Source organism: Molothrus ater, chromosome 1 (genome assembly GCF_012460135.2).
Source record: "Molothrus ater isolate BHLD 08-10-18 breed brown headed cowbird chromosome 1, BPBGC_Mater_1.1, whole genome shotgun sequence".
NCBI lineage: Eukaryota > Metazoa > Chordata > Aves > Passeriformes > Icteridae > Molothrus > Molothrus ater.
Genome location: NC_050478.2, coordinates 15,596,180 through 15,617,413, shown reverse-complemented (window position 1 = coordinate 15,617,413; position 21,234 = coordinate 15,596,180). Strand labels below are relative to the sequence as shown.

At 39.7% G+C, this 21,234-nt stretch overlaps 1 protein-coding gene and 1 long non-coding RNA gene across 4 annotated transcripts in view; both read left to right on the top strand.

Annotated features, from left to right (window-relative positions):
- LOC129046606 (uncharacterized) overlaps nucleotides 1-2,945 on the top strand; it is a 69,493-nt gene extending 66,548 nt beyond the window's left edge. Inside the window, exon 3 of the long non-coding RNA XR_008508222.1 lies at nucleotides 2,895-2,945. This is a non-coding gene — a long non-coding RNA (uncharacterized LOC129046606). The remainder of the gene's footprint in view (nucleotides 1-2,894) is intronic.
- A 5,129-nt stretch (nucleotides 2,946-8,074) lies between these two features.
- The window catches only part of SVIL (supervillin), a 59,800-nt gene continuing 46,640 nt past the window's right edge, over nucleotides 8,075-21,234 (top strand). Inside the window, exons 1-5 of one of the 3 annotated variants that reach the window (XM_054513993.1) lie at nucleotides 8,079-8,108; nucleotides 12,755-12,812; nucleotides 12,937-13,088; nucleotides 13,490-14,156; nucleotides 19,225-19,305. In XM_054513993.1, coding sequence (XP_054369968.1) covers nucleotides 12,805-12,812; nucleotides 12,937-13,088; nucleotides 13,490-14,156; nucleotides 19,225-19,305 — 908 coding nt within the window. In that variant the 5' untranslated portion in view covers nucleotides 8,079-8,108; nucleotides 12,755-12,804. Of the gene's footprint in view, nucleotides 8,109-12,754; nucleotides 12,813-12,936; nucleotides 13,089-13,489; nucleotides 14,157-19,221; nucleotides 19,306-21,234 lie in introns of all 3 variants that reach the window. The other 2 variants (XM_036406333.2, XM_054513995.1) reach the window with 2 other exon arrangements.

Genomic DNA, 21,234 nt, shown 5'->3' with positions numbered 1-21,234 from the left:
AGAAAATGCAGTTTGTGTGTGTTTAATCTCTCATATGTATGTCTGCATGTGTAAATGTTGTTTGACTGGCTCTCCTGCAGCTGCATTAGGTACTTTAGCAATCAGTATGCAGTTAGTCACCCAGGCTATTTTGTTATTTCCTAAAGGACACTTTTGAAAGATCCGATTAGATGGATCTTTTAATTAGCTTAGCATGCCACCGACTTAGGGCCTTTAAATATACTGAGTAATGCTGGAAGGTTATAGCTACTTTTTCTTTTTAGCTTGTTCATTTTAAATTTCCTACATATTAAATTATAGATAGTGGTTTTATCGGGTAGTTTGTGCCTAAGAGAGAGGGAACTCGACTGAATAAATGGTTAAACTTGTGAGCAAGTCTGATTTACACTTCAGTAAAGATACTCTTATTTTTGAATAAAAATATTTTAAATTGCTATAATATGATTATGAACATGTTTAGAATTCTTCAGTAAAAAGCAGAACAAAATGCTTTTGTAAATGTTTTTTTTCTGTCTATAGAGTACCGTGAGGGTGGTTTTTTTTATCTTTAAATTAACCATTGAATAAGACTCTGCTAAACTGATGTTTCTTTTGTGGGCATATTTATTGTCTTTTGATTCAGAGTTGTTTACTTTTCCTCCTGTGTTTGTATTTAAGACTTCCATATTGTGGTAAGTAAGTTTTATTGGACTTTAATCCCCCCCACATGGTGTTTAATTTGAACAGGAGGAAATACATAAAATATCAAAACTCTGTAATGGAATTTTATTGTCTGCTAAGTTTTTCTGTGTTTGGGATGTGGGGGAAGATTGGGACTCACCCCTGTGAAGCACAGCAGAGTTTTAAGATGATTTTGAGGCATTAAAGATGTGGTGTGTATGAATGTTGCTGAATGTGTTTAAGGGGTGCAAGAGCCAAACTGGCTGATGTGCCCCTCCTAGCAGCCCTTCTCCCTCTCTGCTCCCAGGGAAGCAATGCAGGCTCCTTTCTTCCCTTCTCATATTCCCTCCCCAGTTTTGGCTGGGCTAGGCAGAATTTCTCTGTGGTCTGCTTGTGGTTTTCATGGTGGACAGCTGTTCCAGTGCCAATAATTCTAGGATGGTTTGCATCCTGTTAGAACAGCCATAAATTTAAGATATGCCTGGTTCTGATTAGCTAAGCTGATACTGAGCTGGGCTTTGGAAGTTAGTGCACAGTCCTCTCAAAGTAATGTAAATCTCGCCTTTTTAGAGGATCCATATGGCTAAGAGTATTCTTTTTAATTCTGTAGTGTAAAATATAATGATTTATATACCATTCACACTGTTTTTCTTATAATATTCTGTTTTGATCTAACAAGATGTTTTTGTGTAATCTATGTGCTTTATTCTCCACTTAATGGAAAGAGAAAATTAATGTTAACAAAAACAGGAAAAGTTGCCTATTAAAGTTGAAGACTGTTATTATCAAAGCTGCTTGAAATCTGCACTGACTTGTAGCAGATGCCTAGAAAATGCCTTTTTGCACATTTTTGACTTCTGTATCAAGTTGTTAAAATCATCTTTTCTTCTGTTACTTCTTTAAAGTTTTTTCAATTTTTATACCTGTAGAGATGGCAGAAGGAAATGGAAGAGGATAAGAAGTTTTGAAATGCTCAGACAAAATGTACCTTCTCTAAATTAAGACCCATATTGTCAGCTATAATAAGTTTCATTAAACCCTTTCTGCAAAAATAAGAGACATTCTACCCAGACTTGAAATACTGTGCATAAGCAAAAAAATTTGGTTTTGCAGTTAGGTCTTCCTTGAAATAGTTAAATCTCAGCTCTGAGGTAGAGTAATAGGAGTGTAGCTGCAACTGAATTGTTCTAAAGTCTGGACTGTGTTCTAAAGTCTGGGTCTGGTTTTGAAAAATAAAATGATTGCTGTGTCAGTGACCAACTGTTTATTAATGTAGGGTCTTGGGTAGTAGATTTAATACAGATGGGGATGGAAGGCAATTTTTCATTGGGAGTAAGTTGTCAGTAGCTCCATGTGGTTTTGCACAGCAGTCCCAGACCAGGACCTGCTCCCTGGCTGGCAGAGCTCTGGGGTGTCTTGGTTGCATCCTCACTGAATGGAGGGAGAGGGTGCTTGGAGCACTGTTCCCTCTTGCCACTGGTCATCATTTAGACCCTCTGGTGATGCACTTGATTGCAGAAATTAAAAAGTTTAATCTAGGAGAGGGTGGGGAGATTGTCCATTGCTTGTTATGGTTCACACAGTTTTGGGAACCCAGAGGCTTTGTATTACATGCCTCTTTAACATAAGACTGCAATTTTGCTCTCAGTGTAAACGTGAGTTCTTCTGTGAAATGCATGTTGTAAGGCTGTTCAGGAAAAAAAAAAAAAGGGAGCTTCCAAACAGTAGACAATCTTCAGAAACATTTCTGTCATGGATGGTGTAATACTGTTGCAACAGATCCTCAGCTGGATGTCTCTTGGCTTCTTCAGTGAATATGCAGTTTTTATGGTATTGCCAGGCTGCAGCCAAAAAGGCTCTTGCTGCTTGCAGCATTTCTGGTGTGCAGAGTGCTTCATAAACATGTCCATTGTCCACGTTATAAGCTGGTAAACAGTGAGTTTAAATGATCACCTCAGGCTGTATTGCTACACCACAAATATTAGGAATAGAACATGGCAGCTCCATGAAGTGTTGATGCTTTTGATGTGTCTACTGTCTGTACTCATTTTTGCAAAGCTTTGGTTTTTCACCATCTTGGACATGCCAGCTGGTGCTCCTTTGCTTGGAGAGAAGGCCTCTGCACAGTCTTTTGCAGGGGAAAAAGGTTATGCTTGGAAACCCAGCGTACCAAAAGTTCCCCATTTATTGCAGAATTTTCAAATTGATGTGATTTTTTTTTTCCTATTTCACAGATTTTGCCAAAGGAAACTCAATCAGATTTAAGCCTTCACGACTACTCCTAAGGAAGAGAGCATTAAGGTAAGGTTGAGTTTTTCTAGCCCAGTGAAGATGGCTGGTTGCAGTAACTTTCATTGCTTGCATCTACATTTATCCTTTGTCAGGAAAAGTGATTATTGGCCCTCTCACAGGACCAAGCTTTTGTACAGAGCAGATGCTTTGATCAAGCATTGAAAACACCAACTGCCTCTAAAGTAATGTTAAATTTTCTAGCTGACATTGCTAAAGGGAAAGTCCCACTGTGCACTGAGCTTCCTGCCATTGCAATGCCCATTTTAATGCCCGTTTTTCCTTGCATGGCATGGACAGAGTACAGACATCCAGTGTGAACCAGCCTGGAACACTCACCTGCCTGTAAATCAGGTGGCTGAAGTGGGTGAATTAATTATACATCCTGCAGGGAGCAGTCTGGGGGAGAGAGAAGAAGTCCACTCACAGATGAGCGGACTGGTGGTGTTGCTTCCATGCAGGGCTGTGGCTGTGGTCTGTGTTCTGAGGGCACCTGCACAAGGCTGAGTAAGGGGATACAATTAACAGTTAAGCAAGAAGGCAGGTCACATTCCCTCTCTCTTCCCATCCAAGCTGCCTTAGGTGTCCACATTTGTGGTTTCTGGACTCATCCACAATGGCACAGAGAGGAGGTCAGGAGTTGGGAATGGACCCTTGTCCCAGGAACCAGCTGTTTGATTGGCTCAGCTGCACAGGAACCCACCTGCCACAGGTGCACAGGCACATCTTTGTGAGCTTCTTTTCAGTCAGTGCACACACCTGGAGCACATCTGGTTCCCTGCCATGTTGTTTCTAAGGTCCTGCGGAGGGATGGAGGGAATGGTGTACAAGACACACTGTGCTATGAAAGCAGGAGAGAAGGACATGACTGTAAAATGGACCTTTTACATCAGAGGCCAGGGAAGGAAGTTCTCCTGGAAGTAGAGAAAGAGAAGAAAAGTGAGCAGCAGCACCTGGCTGGCAGGTGTACAAGTGGGTTTTGTGCTTCAATCATAAAATCTCAATATATGCCATAGCTTTAATTGGGATGGCAGGTCAGTGTTGCCAGTGGCATTTGGATCAAAGTTCTAGTTGCTTTTGAGGATGTAACTAGGTTAGTGGGACAGCTATTTAGAAACCATATGCTGCTGCTGCAGCAGCAGATGAGGGTTTCAGCCTGGAATCCCTGATGTACAGCATGCAGCTCACACTTACTTTGGAAGGTGCCAGAACAGTACAACTACTGAGACTGTCAAGTACTCTACTAATCCTGCATTACACATTGTTTTTAAAGAAAAACTATTGAGATTGTGAAATATTGTTGCCTGTGTTTTAACAGGAATCATCTGAATTCCTGAACAATGGAGAGTATAATGAGTTTGTTGGGGACCTGAGGCCAAGCCACACACAAATCCTGTGTGAAACAAACTGGTGGAACCTCATGTTGATTGCATTTCCTGAATGCAATCATGAGCAAAAGCTGTATTTCAAGCAAGGAAAGGACAATAAGTTCCTCTTTCAATATCCAGATTTATCAGGGACTTCAAGATAGAATTCTTTCAAATGTCTGGTTAATTCCATTTTATTTAGAGAAACCCATGTATTCCCTAATTATTTTAATAATAAATGTGCATAGCCTAGCTATTAAGTGCAAAAATTCATAGTGCTGCTGCTTAGAATCTGCACCTAAATTTACATCATGACTAGATGTACTTGTGGTATTTCTATAAGAGGGTTTTGGATGAGTTTGAAGGTACAATAGATTTGGCAATCCAAGTCTGACTATCTGACTCTGCTTAAGCTGAATTGATGCTGTGACTGCTCCTCCAGCAGAGAAAATAATAAAGCAGGGAGAGGTCTGGAAAGATCTCTTTGAGTAAAAAGGGAAATCTTTTTAAGGAATTACTTATGAGTTTGTTTTTTAAAACACTTATAAATGGTGATGAGTAGCCTCCTCTATTTTTTTTTTCTATTTGGAATTGCCTTAACATCATTCCAACTCAATTTAGATTCCTAATGAATGTTCTTATTGAACACTGTGACATGTCCTAAATATGCCTACTTTCATTTTTAGAACTAATTTGATGTATGTGTCTATAAATACTCAATTGTTTGGCTTGACTCTGTCATCTTCAGAGTAGTGCTGTCTCTGAATCCTCTGTGCATGGGAAAGCAATGTAATTATGCATTGGATTAAAACATTTGGGTTTTCTCATGTGCAAACATTTAAAACAAGCAGTTCCACCTGCAGCTTAGCAAGAGAGAGCAAAAAAAAGAAAATGTCTGAAGAGATAAAACTCCTAAATTGTGGACAAAATAGTGTATGATTTTGTTAAAAATGTTGATAATTGTTAATCTTTAAAAAATAGACAGTAATGGTTAACAGTCTGTCCAGAGGGAAGTGGAAAATGAGGGAATAAGGGAAACTGTGAAGGGATTTTCACAAAGCAGATAACCTGTGATGCTGTCTAGTGCAGCGAGGGTTAAGCTTAGGAAGTTTGTGGTTATTTAAGGAATTTTAATGAAATCTGCCAGTGAGCAAAGGCTGCAAGCCACCCTCTGTATAAAGGAGGAGGGAGCTCCCATACAGGAAGAACTGGATGACCTTGAGGAGTAATAGAAAAAGGATGTAATGTAATAATACTAAGTGCACAGTTGTGCATTGGGGGCTGATAAATTTTTCTGTCACTTGCAACTGATGAAAGCAAAGCCTTTGAATATTAGTTTCTCATGCAGGATTGAGGAACCATACAGTGTATATGTAAAAAAGCAAATGTGTTGTAGATCCCAGCATTCAGCTAGGTATATAATAATGCTTTCACTATTAAAAAAAACATATTTTCATAAGATACTGCTGAGACCCAAGTCTGGAATCAAGACTATCCAATTCTGGTCACCATATACAAAAAAAATTACTTAAGGCTGGAATAAGTAGAGGACATTGTAACAGATAATCAATGAGACTGAGAGCCTGTCCTGAGAAATCTGAGTACATGGAGATAATCTCTTTTAAGAAAAATAAGCAAAGTACCTGACAACACTGGCACAAGAACAAATGGATGGAAACCCAGTGACAGACATTTAAACAGGGTTTAAAAGAGCTCTGCCTTCAAAGTTGCTAGAGCTCCCTGGAGGGGAGGGGCAGGGGGAATGTAAGTAGTTTACAAACAATCCAATAATATGGTTGTTTATGGAACAATCAGGCTAGTGCCAATCCTGATTCCCTGATTTTACCCTTGAAAATTCACGTGGGAATTAGGCATAGTGGTGGGTGTTCACACACAGTTCATTTAAACAAGGATTTTGCTGTTCAGTGAATGCTTTTCTGTACAAAGCCCCTTGTTTAGGGAAGCTTAAGGTGCTGCATTGTCATAGGCATTATGAAAGCAAGTGGAGATACTGCTAAATAAAGCCCAGGTATTCAAGTCTGAATGACTTTGAAGCTCATTCAAATGAGTTGGATCCTTCAGCACTTTTGTCTAAGTAATTAAGTTTATTTGGCTGAATAAATTTGAGGTTGGTTTATAGCCTTAGGCCAATATTATTTGCATTTTTCAAACTCATCCTCAGCTAAAGTCTGCTTTCAAATGGGAACTGGCTATCTCTCCAACCAGTGTTCTCCAGGAGTGTGTCTGTAAGAAAAGCATATATTGTGAGACTAGTAAGAATTACAAGTGTTGGCAGTGTGGGGTCAGGCATAGAAAAACATCCAGTTAACTGTCTGAGTCTCTGCCCAGTCTCAGATGACACATGGATCCATCTGCTTGTGGCTGCTATTTTTTCATTGTGTTTTGATTTTTGTTTAGTTCAATTACCATGTGTTTGCTGTGTAAGGACACACAGTTCTCTCTAATGGACAGCTTATTGCAGCTCTCCATCTTCTATTTGCTATTTTCTGTAGTGGCTAACATTGCTTTTCTTGGCAGTACCTGGAATAATTTCTCTAAGTGCAGTTGTTGGAGACAATTTGCAGCAGGTGGCATGGTGCCTGGTTGTGACACAGCCCAGTTTCTTCATTGTCATTTCAAGGGTTTTATTCTCCCCTCAATATCTTAAAAAGAGATGTTATTTATAAACAATATATTTATAAACAGGAATAATTATGAAACATATTAGTCAATATATGTTAAAACTCTTTTCAATTAAAATTATTCTTTGGAAATAGTGAGTACAGAATTCATACCCTTGAAAAAAAAAAGCAGCCATTTAAAATCTGTCCTCAGGAAGGATTTTGCAACAGTAAGATTGTGCAGCTTTTCTTATCAGAATGACATTAAATCATACAGCACACCACTGCTGCGACAAAATGAAGAACCTGGGATCACTGTGAGGATTTATATCTGTTACACCTGTCTACATAGTTTACTAAAGGCTTTAAGACCATTATAAGTTTTCTTATGCCCAGCTGGGATAGTCACAATGGCTGAATACAATAATTTGTTCTCTATTTTTATTGATTGGAGAAAAAAAATCTTGCTTACAAGGAGGAACACTTCCTCCAAAAAAGTTTCTGGAGACAGTTGGGATCTACTTTAGACCATTATGACACCTACATTTTACAGTTAAAATTTGCATATTTAAGATATTTAAAGAAATATTTTGTTTCATCTAAATGGGCAGTTTTCCTGTTTTGAAAAGGTGTGGTATAAATTTAAATGATCTGGTACTCCTATTAGCATATTATAAAGTGTGTAAGATCCAGAGAACAGTGCAGTAACAACAACAGAGTAGTCGTGCAGAAGGTTTCTAGGTGGAGTGTACATGCAGTCCTGCCTTTGATGACATGTTTTAATACTTATGAAGAACCATTCAATATAGATTATATTAAATGTACTTGCTTAGTAGAGCATTTTGAAGTCAGTCAGTAATCTAATGCAAAAATGTGTCACAGTCAGTTCCAAACAAGTTTCAAATTATGTTAGGTTTGGCTTTCTGAGTTTCTTTGGGTTATTTCTTAGCTCATTCTTAGGGAAAATATTTTCTTTGGTATCTCTGTTAGACTATCTAGCAGTAAATTGGTTATGTCTTGGGTTTATTTGATTTGCAGCAGAGACACCCACAGTTCTGTAAACCAGATGTTGCTTTCAGTTTTCAGAAGGAGTTCTCCCTTGAAGATAAAGAAGAGCTTGTGAACAGCACAAAGGATATTGATGCTAATCTCTTAGCAGTACTTCCCAAAGGTAGGTAAGGGAGACATACTGTGAACACAAGTGGTAATTTAACAGCATGTGAAGTTTCATCTGTGCAAGTACAAGGCACAGTTAAGATCACTTTGGCACAGATGTTTTGTAAATGAGTTTTCCCTCTGAAGTGTGCATGAAGGGTGAAACAGGGGATGAGCCACAATGCTCTTTTACGAGACCTTCCTGCATCCCTGCTGCATAAAGTTCAGCTTTGTTTACCTGTTTCAGTAGGTTAGTAGTTGCAATCCAAAACTTCACAGAGTTTATTTTTACAGATAGATTAATCCTGAGTTCAAAAGTATTAACTTGAGTTGTTAAGAGTCACAGCTCTTTCCAGGCCCCTTTGGTGGTCGGTGCAGTCACTGTGCTTGCATGACCAATTGACTGCACTTGAATTTCTGTCTTGCATGCTAAAAGGCCTGCATTACATATGGAGTTTAGTCTGGGGGATATTTTGTATTTTCCAAACTTCTATCTTAGTCTGAGTAATTTCTGAAGAAAACAGCAGTTCCATCTTTATCATTTGATACAGTTGAGGCAGAGGCAAGAATTAATTCTCTTGAATTGACCCCCAAAGGGTGATATTTAACTGAAGAACTATGTGCAACTGGCACAAAGATGTTCCTTTCATTCAAGGATGTTATGGACATCAGAACTTGGATTAAAATTATGTGTGTGTATGTTCTGGTGGTATTTACTCTTTTCAGACAAGGCTATATGCACTAATTCCAACATAAAGGAACTGGCTTGCTCTTTTAATGTCATTTGCTGCAGAGTTCCTCTGGAAAGGAGCATTCTTCCAGCATAATATTTAAGTGCTATATAAGTGACATTCTTGCTTTTAAATATGATCATTACAGATATTCAGATAGAAACATTGTTGGCAAAATGATGGAATAGAGTGAGGTGCATTTATGCAATACAGACTTCTGACAGCACCAGACAATAATAATCCATAGTCCCTCATTATTCCTTACACTTAGCCTTACAGTCATATGGCCAGTGACTTAACTGAGCCTTCACTTGAGAAACCTTATCTGTAAGTTGCTTCACAGTGAACTAATTTCTTTTCAAGATGTTTCTATTTTTCAAAAAAATATTCTCATAATGAAGGCATCCTATTTGGTGTGTACCAGACTTAAGAAACAGTGCTGGGAGCTTTTGGTTGCATTCCGAGGGGACTACTTAAAAGTCCAGGGCTTTTTGAAAATCCAGGTTATTTTCTAGAGCCTAATTGTGATCCATGTTTGCATATGTTGAGAAATTGAAGGGATATATTTACTTTTTAACTGATACAGACTGAACTGAGGCCTGCAGTTGGGCATTGAACATGTCAATACACCTTTGCTGGCATAAACAGAAGATAAATGCTTTTCCAGTCTAGTTTTAAGACCATCACCTTTCCTGTTGTGGAGAGGAGGAAGTAGGAATGAGGCTGGTAGGCTTTTCTATTCTGTTAAATTTTCCTCAAAATGAAAATGTGTGGTACCTGTGTTGCAACGGTTATTTACCATCTCTGAGAAATTAATCCTCTGGCAGGTTACCTTTTGATCCATGTCTACCCAGGCTTCACAAGCGTACATGCTCCCCCTCTATTATGAACTTTTGGAAGGCTTAATTGAGTTTTTACAGCTTCTGTATTGTAAAAAGAAGACTGCTGTCACATGGCTGCAGCTTTATTCACATGTCCCCTCTGCAGCTGTCAAAAAGGGCTTTCAGCATACCCATGTTCATATTCTGTAGCAGGTTTCTGAAAGATTTCTGAATATATATTACTATAAGAAATATTCCACCTTAATTTAAGGAGTTTTTAAAATATAAGATGCCCTCCAAATGTGCTTTTTGTATTTCATTCTGGGTCAACATATGGGACAATACTGTTTTTCCTAAATAAACATATTGCAAAGTAAATTTTGTTTTGAAGGATTACAGTTGCCAAAGTTAAGATGCCTCTTGACAGTTTACCTCAAAGGTGTCCTATCACAGCATCCTGTTCAACATCCTAAAATAAAGCCTCAAGTTCAGAGCTGTTTCTGAGCTGTGGCTGTTCTTCCTCTTGCCCTTAACTAACCAATGGTGCTTACAAAGTGTGTTGCCATGAAGTAATCTAGATAAGGAGCTTTTACTGTGAAATTAATTATTTTAAGCTTCTTAGTCTTTTCTTGTGTGATGAATCAGATTTTTGTGCTACTTTTTAGGTAGAAGTGTTGCTGTTCTTCAGCGCTCCCATGGTGTTGCTTGTGATGGTCACATGGGAAAACATCCCATGGACAGATGGGAGCTGGCACCAACATACTCAAATTGTAAACTAAAAAGGAGAAACCTGGTCACCTAAATTTGCAAGGGCCAACCAGTGTCCTTGGGAGTGAAATGTCTCCAACTGGTTTTTGTGTTTTGAAGTAAAATATTTTATTCATCAAAAAGAAACCTCTAGACTAGAAGATTTTCTTCATTTTGTCTTCTTTTGGTTTTGCTTTTTTTTGTGCTTCTTTTTCCCTCCTTACCAAAACAAGAATATTGCTGGAACTGCTTTCCCCAGAAAAAATTCTGCAGATGTTATGTCCAACCTAGCTGAAATTACTTCTGTAATCTCAGCCTTGGAAAAAGTGTAAGCCAGCATGGAGTAGTCCCATGCTATTTTTGTCCTGTGTTGTTTGGGGAGGTGTTCGGAGACATTTTTCATGAGACCAGAGCTCTTTTTAGGACTGCAAAGTGGTAGTAGAATCTCTGGAACTTCAGCTAGCATGTAGCAAGAGAGTGTTGAGTTAATGCTTTAGGAGTTCTTTGGATGTTCCACATTTCTTGTATGTGGACAACTTATAGTCAAGTTTCCTTTTCTGGGGGTGGGGGGAGAGAAGACTTTCACTAATAAATGAAGCTGTGCTTTAGAGATTTAGTAAAGCTTGTAAAAGACCTGTTCTCTGATGATGGTTTTGGTGACTGCACAAATTGGTGACTAGGGGAAAAAAAGGATCAGGATTTGGATGGAATGTGATTTGAGTAACTCTGAGCTCTGGTGGCCTTTGACTTGTCTGAAGACAGACAATTACAGGTTTTGCTTTGACAATGTTGTGTGTAAGTCTTTATGAGAAATCATTTCCTTTGGTGTGGATCTGAAATGAAGGCTGGTTTCAAATGGCTGATTCTGTTGCCAGCACAGCTTGAGTAGACAAGGCAACAGTGGAAACTGCTCATGCATTGAGAGAAAAGTCTGTAAAAACACAGCATAAGGGCTCATCTTTGCTTTGGTGTTGGTTCAGGATCAGAATGTGTTAATTCTTGCTGATCCTGCACATTTTATCTGTAGTCCTACTTTCAGGCTTTTCAGCACGTAAGGTTGATGTGACAGTCAATGTCAACAGTATCTGTGAGGTGTGAGCACTGGTGTTTAGTACAGCAAACTTCCTGGATGAGTCAGCTCAGTGGAACCCTGACCAAGCCATGTATGTTAAGTTCTTGCAGTAGCAGGAAGGCAGAAAAGGTGCATCTGACCTTTAAAAGGGCGGTGTTTCAGTAATATTTATCTTCTAAGTATCTAGAGCAATGAGATCTGGTAGCAAGAGAATTAAGCTGATAGCTTTACCTCTGCAGTGGAACAATGTCAGCTAGACACTCCTGACTCATCAGGTGTTTCTGATGGCAATCTCTGCCAATTTAGCAGGCATAGACTTTCACTTGCTTTAACTTTTGATCCCTGGGTCAACAGGGTTAGAGCCCCAGATGTGCATTGGCTCAAGAACAGGTGCACACAGCTTTCAGCACCACGTTTGCCAAGACCACAATGTGTGGATGTGCATGCTGTGTGTTAGGCACACCCCACCCCAGTGCCCTGCTTCCCTGGACAGCCTGGGCAGTTTCTCTTCCTGGTGGTAAGAAGCCACACTGCACTTATCTGTGTAGCACTCACTGCTGCAGTGTGGTCTGCACATGCACATATGTGGGTATATATAGGGATTACTTCATCTACCGTGCCTCCCCTTGGTTCACTACAGTTTTGTGGACTGTGGCAGCTGTCTGCTGGCACTTAACACCAGCAAAGGGTTCAGGGGAAGAGAAGGAAAGTCTGTGCAGTTAAAACTGCAAGGGAAAGTTAGCAAAGTAGCAATTGATTAACCATGCAAGAGTACCATGATGGTGCATGGTAATTTTCACTTCAGCAATGAGTCACTGGGATTCTTGGGATTTGATCAATATAAGGGTGTGGAGGAAAGTAAGGAAGAGGTCCTTACTGCTTCTCTTTAAATATGGTCAGTCCCTGACCTTTGAGTAGGCAGGGTAAGCAGACTTTCCATAATACCTGGTTTTGAAATGGGTTACTAGGACACATAAGTTTGACTTTAGCTAATCAAAATACAACTTGTCCAGTAGATCTTGAAACCTGCAGGGATGGGCATGGCAGATTTGGGATTAGCCTGGAAGTATGTGGAGGGGAGGAGTACTTGATGGTCACACCTATGTGCTTAATGCACTTTTGACAGCACAACCTTAATAAACTAGGAAAACAAGAGGAAAATGCTCATTTCCTCACAGAAGATATTTCAAACCACTGAACTTTATTTGACTGTTCCTTCTTATTCTAAAGCATTTTAGCAAGTTTCTGAAACTTACTGTTTTATAAGCTACATAATGTTTTGTTGTCTCAGTTTCAGAATTAAGAAAACTCTTTGAACCAAACAACCAAGATTTTTTGGAAATGAAAAGGTAAAGGAAAAAAAGTGTTTGGCCCATAAAACAAAACATACAGCTTGTTTTGTTACCTCCTCGTAGAAACTCTGCCCTCGAATCTTCAAGATGCCTGTTTTCACATTTTTCACATATTTTTCAGAAAAGAAAGAATAGCTAGGCGCTTAGAGGGAATTGAGAATGATACACAGCCTATGCTCCTACAAAACTGCCCAGGATCAGTCACACACCGTTTGCTAGAGGAAGATACACCAAGATATATGCGAGCAACTGACCCATACAGCCCCCACCTAGGTAAGTGGCACATGGCAGGCCATGTTGCAATGCTGAATTACTCCATGTATGCTACACTATCAGCCTAGAAGCTCTTCTACAGAAGAGCTCTGTCAGGTTGGTTGGGGTTTTTAATTTGCCTTTCAAATCTCCAGTTGTCTTACTTGAAAAATGTTGATTGTTCTTATTGCTTTAAAATAACTCTTTGAATTGAGAACTATTATTTATTAAAGAATTATTCCTAATACATATTTCTTAATTGTTTGTGTCTCCTTTTGGAGACAAAAGTGCAAAAATATAATGTGTCTGTGCAGTCACTTTTATTTGTAAGAAAATGGAAAGCTTTTAGTTCAATCAGTTTGGTGGGTGGGGTACCTGGAGTTTTGGGAAGGACTTGCTCATATATGTTGCACTTTTGACAGGAAGATCAAATGAGGAGGAGGAAACTTCAGATTCTTCAGTAGAGAAACACCCCAGATCGTCCAGATACCGATCAGAAACCACGGGAGGTAATACAGAGCCCTTGTACAGTACAGCAAACATGGATATCCAGGAACTAGAGTCAAAAGCAGAGAGAATAGCTAGGTACAAGGCAGAGAGGCGACGCCAGCTGGCAGAAAAGTATGGATTAGCCCTTGAGTCTGATTTGGATTCTGACTACTCATCCAGATATACACGGGCAAGGAAAGATCCTGACAGCGTGGAAAGAAAGGGAGTGAAAAGTGAAAGGCAAGATGATGAAAACAAGGACTATGGCACCCTCTATTTTTCCAGGACTGAGACAAAGTCATCAAAAAGTGTGATTTCTGATTCCAAAGAGTACTCCAGCCGTGAAGATAAAGATGACCTCTCAAATGAAAAGGGTGTTAGAAAAGCAGATGACAGTGCCATTAGACAGGCTTCTGAGCCTTCAGCAACCTTGGATAGCTCTGTCTCCCTTTCCCTTTCTGGACGAGACTCTTCCTGCTATAATGAAGTGCCAATGCCACCAAAGCAAGGCCCCCGAGAGTCCCTCTCCTCACCCAAGCGGGCAGCCTCACCCACCCACTTGCAGAATGACCAGCCCTTGCACAGTAACAGCAGACAAAGGTAGGTATAACTTCTGGTTTTGGTTTTTTTTTCTGTAGATTCCTTTATCTCAATCAGCTTCTGCATCAGTGTCTACACTATTAATGAGAATGTATTTATTACCCTTGAAGAATGTATTTAGTTGCTTTGGATGTCTCAGGCTGGATTAGTTGGGTTTATTGTATCACAGTGTGTGTCTAATACAAGGAAGTGGCTATGTATTTCTCTAATTAGCTGTGTCCTTGGTTTCACTTTATATTTATAGATTTTTTGCTAAAATTAGGCCCTTTGTGGAGAGGACATAAACTAGAAATTGAAGGAGTTATGGTTCTAAATCCCCTTGGGTTTTGTTTTTTGGTTTTTTAATAACCTGTTAGAGCAAGTCTTTAATTTTCTTTCTTCTATACCTTGTAATTGTTGGCTGGGAGCTTCCAAATAGAGGCAAGCTGCTTCTCAGTGAAGATTTGACTATCTTTATGATGACTTCTGCCAAAATAAAACAGTTTGCAAACTTAAAAGCTGAAGAGTTATCTTGGGTCAGTTGAAATAATAGTTGATTTGTTTTCCTGATGTGAAAGTGTAAAAACACTTTTGAACTGTGATAGTCAATTTTTCAGATAATATCAGACATTATATGTGCATGAAGGGGCAGAGGGGAGAGTTAAAATTTTATGCTGAATTGCTTTAGACTTGACAAATTTACTCTGGTAATAGGGTAACCAGATTCTTCCAGAAGGAAAAAAAAATTAGTTTCCACTAATTTTACATTACAATTTCTCAGTATGGTATAGAAATACTGTCAAATTCTTATGCTGACTGAAAATAATGCTTGACTAAGAATTATTTTAAAGTATGATTTTCTCTAAGTGTGAGTCTTTAATTTCTTGGTATGAGGATAGATAGAAAATAATAACTGCAAAACCTTAACTTAAAATGTTGCAACTAAAAATTAGTTGAGAATTAGTTGTCAATGAGAACTTTATTTTATACATATGTGCATAATGCTGAACAGTGTTGACTATTTTTAAGAAACTGAGGTAGCTGGTATTAGCTCAACCATTTATGCTTTCCATAGAGCACAAGAGCTTTTCCATTCCCAGTTGTGAGAAATCAGGAAAAAAAAGGAAAGACACCAACATGGATTAAAGAAGTGAATGCACAGTAGTGGGCAGAGACAGGTGTTTTGGGAAGAGTACAGGGACACTGCCCAGTTGCGTAGAGATGAGGTTAGGAGGGGCAAGGTGAAGCTGGAACTGAATTTGGCAAGGGATGCAAAGCATAGCAAGGACTTCTACAGGTATGTTAGCTGGATATGGAAGGTGAAAGCAAAACTGGTAACAATGATGAGGAGAAGGCTCAACTAGTTTTTTGCCTCAGCCTTCAATAGCAACCTCTCTTTCCACACCTCATGAGTGGGTGGACAGCAGGGTGGTGACTGGGGAAGCAAAGTCCCTTCCACTATAAGAACAAAATCATGCTCCTGACTGCCTGAGGAAACTGAGCAATAATAAGGCTACAGGACCCAATTAAATTATCCTGGAGTCTTGAGGGAATTGCCTGATATATCTCCATGATATCTGAGCAGTCAGGTGAAGTCCCAAGTGACTGGAAAAAGGGAAACATTGCACGCATCTTTAAAAAGGGTAGAAAGGAGGATACTGGAAACTGCTGCCCTGTCAGCCTCACCTCTGTGCCTGGGAAGATCATGGAACAGATCCTCTCAGAAACTATGCTAAGGTACATGGAGGACAGGAAGGTGATTCGAGACAGCCAGCACAGCTTCTTCAAGGCAAGTCCTGCCTGACCCATCTTGTGGCCTTCTATGGTTGAGTGACTACGTTAGGGGACAAGGGAAAGGCTACAGATGTCTCTGTCTGTGCTTCTGCTAGAGCACACAGTCCCCCCCAGCATCCTTCTCTCTAAATTGAAGAGCTGTGGATAGATTGTTCAGTAGATGAGGAATTGGTTGGACAGCTGCATCCAGGGAGTAGTGTTCAACAACTCAGAGTCCTGATGGACATCAGTGACAAGTGGTGTCCCTTAAGGCTCTCAGTGGGGACCGGGGTTATTTAATGTCTTCCTCAATGACATAAGGGGGTTGAGTGCACCCTCAGCAGTTTTGCAGATGACACCAGGATGAGTGGTGTGGTTGACACTCCTGAAGGATGGGATAATCACCCAGAGGGACATGGACAAGCTTGAGAAGTGGGGTCATCAGAGACTCCTGAGGGCTTTGGTAAGGCCAAGTGCAAAGTCCTGCACCTGGGCTGGGGCAAGCCCCAGTAGTACCAGTACAGGCTGGGGGTTGAAGGGATTGAGAGCAGCTCTGCCAAGAACTTCAGGGAACTGGTGGGTGAGGGGCTGCACACGAGCTGGCAATGTGCACCTGCAGCCCAGAAAGCTACATGGGTCCCGGGCCACGTCAAAAGGATCATGGTCTGCAGGTTCAGAGAGGTGATTCTGCCCCCCAACATCACTCTCTTGAGATCTCACCTGGATTACTGTATCTGTAATCCTCAGCACAGGAAAGACATGAAGTGTTGGACCAAGTCCAGAAGAGAGCCACAAAAATAATCAGAGCCATGGGGTACGTTTCCTATGAGGAAAGGCCGAGGGAGTTGAGGTTGTTTAGCTTGGAGAAGAAAAGGCTCCAGGGAGATCTGATTTCAGCCTTTCAGTGCTGCAGGAGATGATTATAAGATTGGGACAGACTTTTTAACATGGACATTCCTCTTTTCTGATAGGAGAAGGAGCAATGGTTTTGCACTAAAAGAGGGATAGATTGATGCTAGATATAAGGAAGACATTTTTTACAAGAAGGATGGTAAAACACTGGCACAGGTTGTCCAGAGAGAAGGTAGATGCCCCATCCCTGGAAGCATTCAGGGTGATGTTGAATGGGACTCTGAGCAGCCTGGTCTAGTTGAAGTGTCCCCACTCATTGCAGAGAGATTGGACTAAATGACCTTTAAAGGTCCCATCCAACTCAAACTATTCTGTGAGTAATAATATAATACAAATTGCTGACTGCATTATCTCTAATTTCAGATTTTTTTCTGGATGAGGCTTGGGTAGTATTTGCATAAAACAAATTTCCCCTAATTGCTGTCTCTCTTTTGAAGGAAACCATTTGCACCCACCAAGATGTGGTGTAGTACTTAAAGCAGCCAAGAGCTTAAATGTGGGATTTGGTCTCTTGTTTGGATACACATGTAGGCAGTAGCTGGTATTTTAAAGGCCATGTTGCCAAGAGCCCATTCTTTAATATGCCTGGCACTTTCAGTGCCAGTGTGTACTCCCTGATACGATATTCAGAGATGTGAGAATAACCTCTCTGAAACTCTTGTCCCTGATTCTGAGTGGTAAAAAAGTCATTGTGTCCATGCAGTCCATTTAAAGTTACTCTGTGGTGGTCCCTATAAAGCTATTTGCACAAGAGAAAAAAAGGCTCACTTCAGTTGTTCAGGTGACTGCTGTTCTGAAGTCAGTTCCACGTTATATACAGGCTATAAAATCGGTTTCATTAAATTTAAATTTCCTGAGTTTAAATTGGAAAATAAATGCAGCTCACTTTGGAATATATATGAAAGCTTTTGTGCCTTCAGTACTAAGATTTAATAATTAATCCAGTTACCCATCATGAGAAGGTATCATTTGACATTGTCTGCATTTGGCTCCTGAAATGGCTGATTAAATTCAAAATATGGCTTGCGTTCTTCTGATTGCACTCTTCAAAGGATGAATGATCAAGTACAAATAATTACTGCTTGGGCCGTGCCCACTATAAAATTGTGCCAAAGTACACATTAAAAGAGAAGGAAGTTCCTGTGCTTCAAAACAATTCCAGCTAGCTGCTTCTAGTCAGCTTCTGTGAAAAGGTTTTCCCTCCTCTTTGGTCAGTTCCGTTAGGGATTCAAAAACATTGGAAAACAGAAGGTGTTTCAACAGTTGGTGTTTGCTGTTCTAAGATAGATTTGGATTCAATGACAACAGTAGGTGAGTTCTCAAATTTAAACTTACTTGCATCAAATACACTGTTATCTCCAGAAGAGTTGTTGATTTAACCTTTTGCAACTATTTTTCAGAAAAGAGTAGTTAAGAAAAATTGAAGTGTATGACCTGGAGCTTAATTTGGGGGTGTTATCCCAAATGGCTCTTCTCCAATGGAAAAGTTCTTTCATAAGTAGTGGAAAGCATCCTAGATGCTTGTCACCTCTGGGGAGTGAGTTTGTAAACATTAATGTGGCAGGACTGGCTGTGCTTGCAAGGTTAAAAGTACTTGATGTGTTCTACTGTTGCTGAGGGATTGTAGGCGAAGATGAACATTAGGAAAGTTTTTGAGAAACTTTATTTAGGAAGCCTGCAAACAGCCTTTCTTGCACTGCTGCAGAGCTTTAAAAAACTCTTCTTTCTTTTTATGCTTTCAACTGTAAAATGTGAACAGAGTAAAGTCAAGGCAAGATTAAATTAGGGGTCACTTTTTTCTTTAAGTTTTTCCTTTGCCAAGTCACCCAGTAGCACAGTGACTTTGACTTGTGCTAATCAGGTGGGCATTTCTGAAGCTCTGTGATACAGGGTTACAAGAGGACAGAGGGATTTCAGATACTCCTGAGAATTTCTTAGGAAATATGATGTAGCATTATGAAATTTTCACTTCAATAAATTCCTATTGCTCCTTTGTTTTGGTTGCAGCAGTCTTTACCACTTTAAATCACAAATTAAAGGAATGGTTTTAACAGCTTTTACAAATGTCCTTACACAAACTGATCCACAATGGCAAATGCAAATATAAGGTTGTGTAGTTGCTTTCACTTCTCAATTTTTGGACAATGTGCACTTGGTAAAGTTACCTCTGCAGAATCTTTACCACTTAGTATACTTTGTATATGTTTGTGGGATTATATAATAATTTCTTTCCCAGTTTATCACCTTTGAATTGGACTAGTGTGCATTGCTTTTGTTTTCTAGAACTGTCCTCTGCAACTGAATAATCAAAATTAAGAAGCAGTGGGGAAGGGAGATGGGGAGAAATAATGGGAGCATGTATTGAGATCTCAGAAATTACCTGAAGTTCTGTTTTCTGTAGTAGTGCAGGGAAAGCAAAACCTGAATGGTTTCTTCAGAAAGATTCGGAAGGGGACACACCTTCACTTATCAGCTGGCCCTCCAGGTATCATAAAGCATAGCTGTGTGGCTAACAATCAGACTGCAAACCCTCCCTTCCTTCCTTTTACTATCTACATTTAACACTTGCCTTTAATTTTCCTTTAACAGCAGCAAGTAAGAAAGTGAGGTTTTTGTGAATAAAAAGCCTGTGAAACTTTTCTGAAGCATCTGCTTTTATTCTAACTTAGAACCAATTGGTATTTTGGTGAAGAAGTAAAAATTCCCCAAGCTTCTTCCACAGCTACTATCATTCTGGTTTCCACTAGATTTTATAACTTCTTATTTATTTCATTTTGTGCTCTGCAAACCAGCATATTTTTTACTGTACACCCTTCCATCTTAGCATTCCCTACAAGTAAATCCTTAAATTCCAAAGGAGATGGTACAAGAGAAGTAAGAAAAAAATTACATGGAAAAGTAAAACAAAATCATGATCAAAGCTACAGGCAGCTGCTTTCTCCTGGTTTGGTAACATGTACAGTAAGCCCACCATGAAAAGCATTGCAGGAAGACTGTTTTTATGTTCCTGGTTAAAGTAATACCTATAACCCAGTACTAACATTGGTGTGGATGCTCTGGAGAATGCTTGGTACATGTAGTTCAAAGCATATTTCTTCAGATTTAATACACTTTATGTGCTTAAGTAACTTTCCCTGACAAGTGCATCAATCTTGAGAGGTAAGAAGCACCAAAATGTTAGAAAGAGTGGTGTTTCAAATAACTTTGGATATCCTGAATTATTCTCTTAGATAATTTGCCTTTTTCCCCCCTAAGTCTTACTTTTTTCTTTTTTCTTAATGATGTAAACTCCAAAAAGTCTGTTGGTAGCAAGCCTGGAATTGCACATACTTTGAGCTGGATTACTTACTTTCAAACAGTAGTTTCCTAGCTTGACTCTCTCTCTTTCCTGAAAACTAAAATTATTTTTTTCATACCCATTTGGGAGGGGAGGAAGTACAGGGCTTTCATTTTTAGTACTGTGTGTTTTATCTGCAGACACTCACCCTGTGAGGTGTCTGAGCCTTGGTGAGGCTGTGAAAGTGCTGGAGAGCTTTACCTGCAGCAGTAGCCCCAGAGCAAAGGCTGCCCCTGGCTGCACGTGCTTGCCTCCCACTGTGCTGCTGTATTCCATTTAGAAAGGTTAAATAAAACTCTGGCTTGCGTGGATGTTGCACAAGTCCAGAGGTGTTTCTAGAAAACACACTGAAGCAAGGTAACTTTTGGGAACAAGTGTTTTTGTTGCAAGTTTTGCATGTTAGAATGTAATGAAACATTTTAAAACAGAATGTCTGTTTCAGTTTTTTAATGCCTTTTCCCTGCAAGCTCTCTGAAAAGCAACAGCCATGCCATAGTTTTGCTTTCAGGTTTAGGACTTGCCCTTTCAATGTTTTTATTCACTTACTGAAACAGGTTACACTACATGTGATTTTTCAGATGTCTTAAATGATACACAAAAACACGAGTAAACCAGTCTCTGGCAAAATATCTGAAGGGCTAGGTGGAGATAACATGTTTTTTTCACCCCTTTCCCCAATGCAACAACGTCTTGGTGTGATGCAAGCTTCCCAGTGTTTAGATATCTTCAGACATCTGACTGCATACACAACTGCCAGTAGAATTTGCAATTTCAGGCTGAACCCAACACTCTGATAATATAAAAAGCAGTTTTGATCATCTTGTTTGTTTGAGACTATGGGTATGTGCTGTTTGGCAAACGCACTTGTGATCTCGTGAGAACATGCTGTATGTTCCCAGAGCTTGCGCAGTTACCTTCTCAGGAGTCGTGCATGTCCATGGCCCCTGAATCACTTGATTGTTTTTGGGCAGTATTACTGCTAAGACCTGGGGGAAGGAAGGGGTTGCATCATAAGATTGCTTTATTTTAATGCATTGTTTTTTATTTTACTACAATGTTGCTGTCTGTACCCACAGT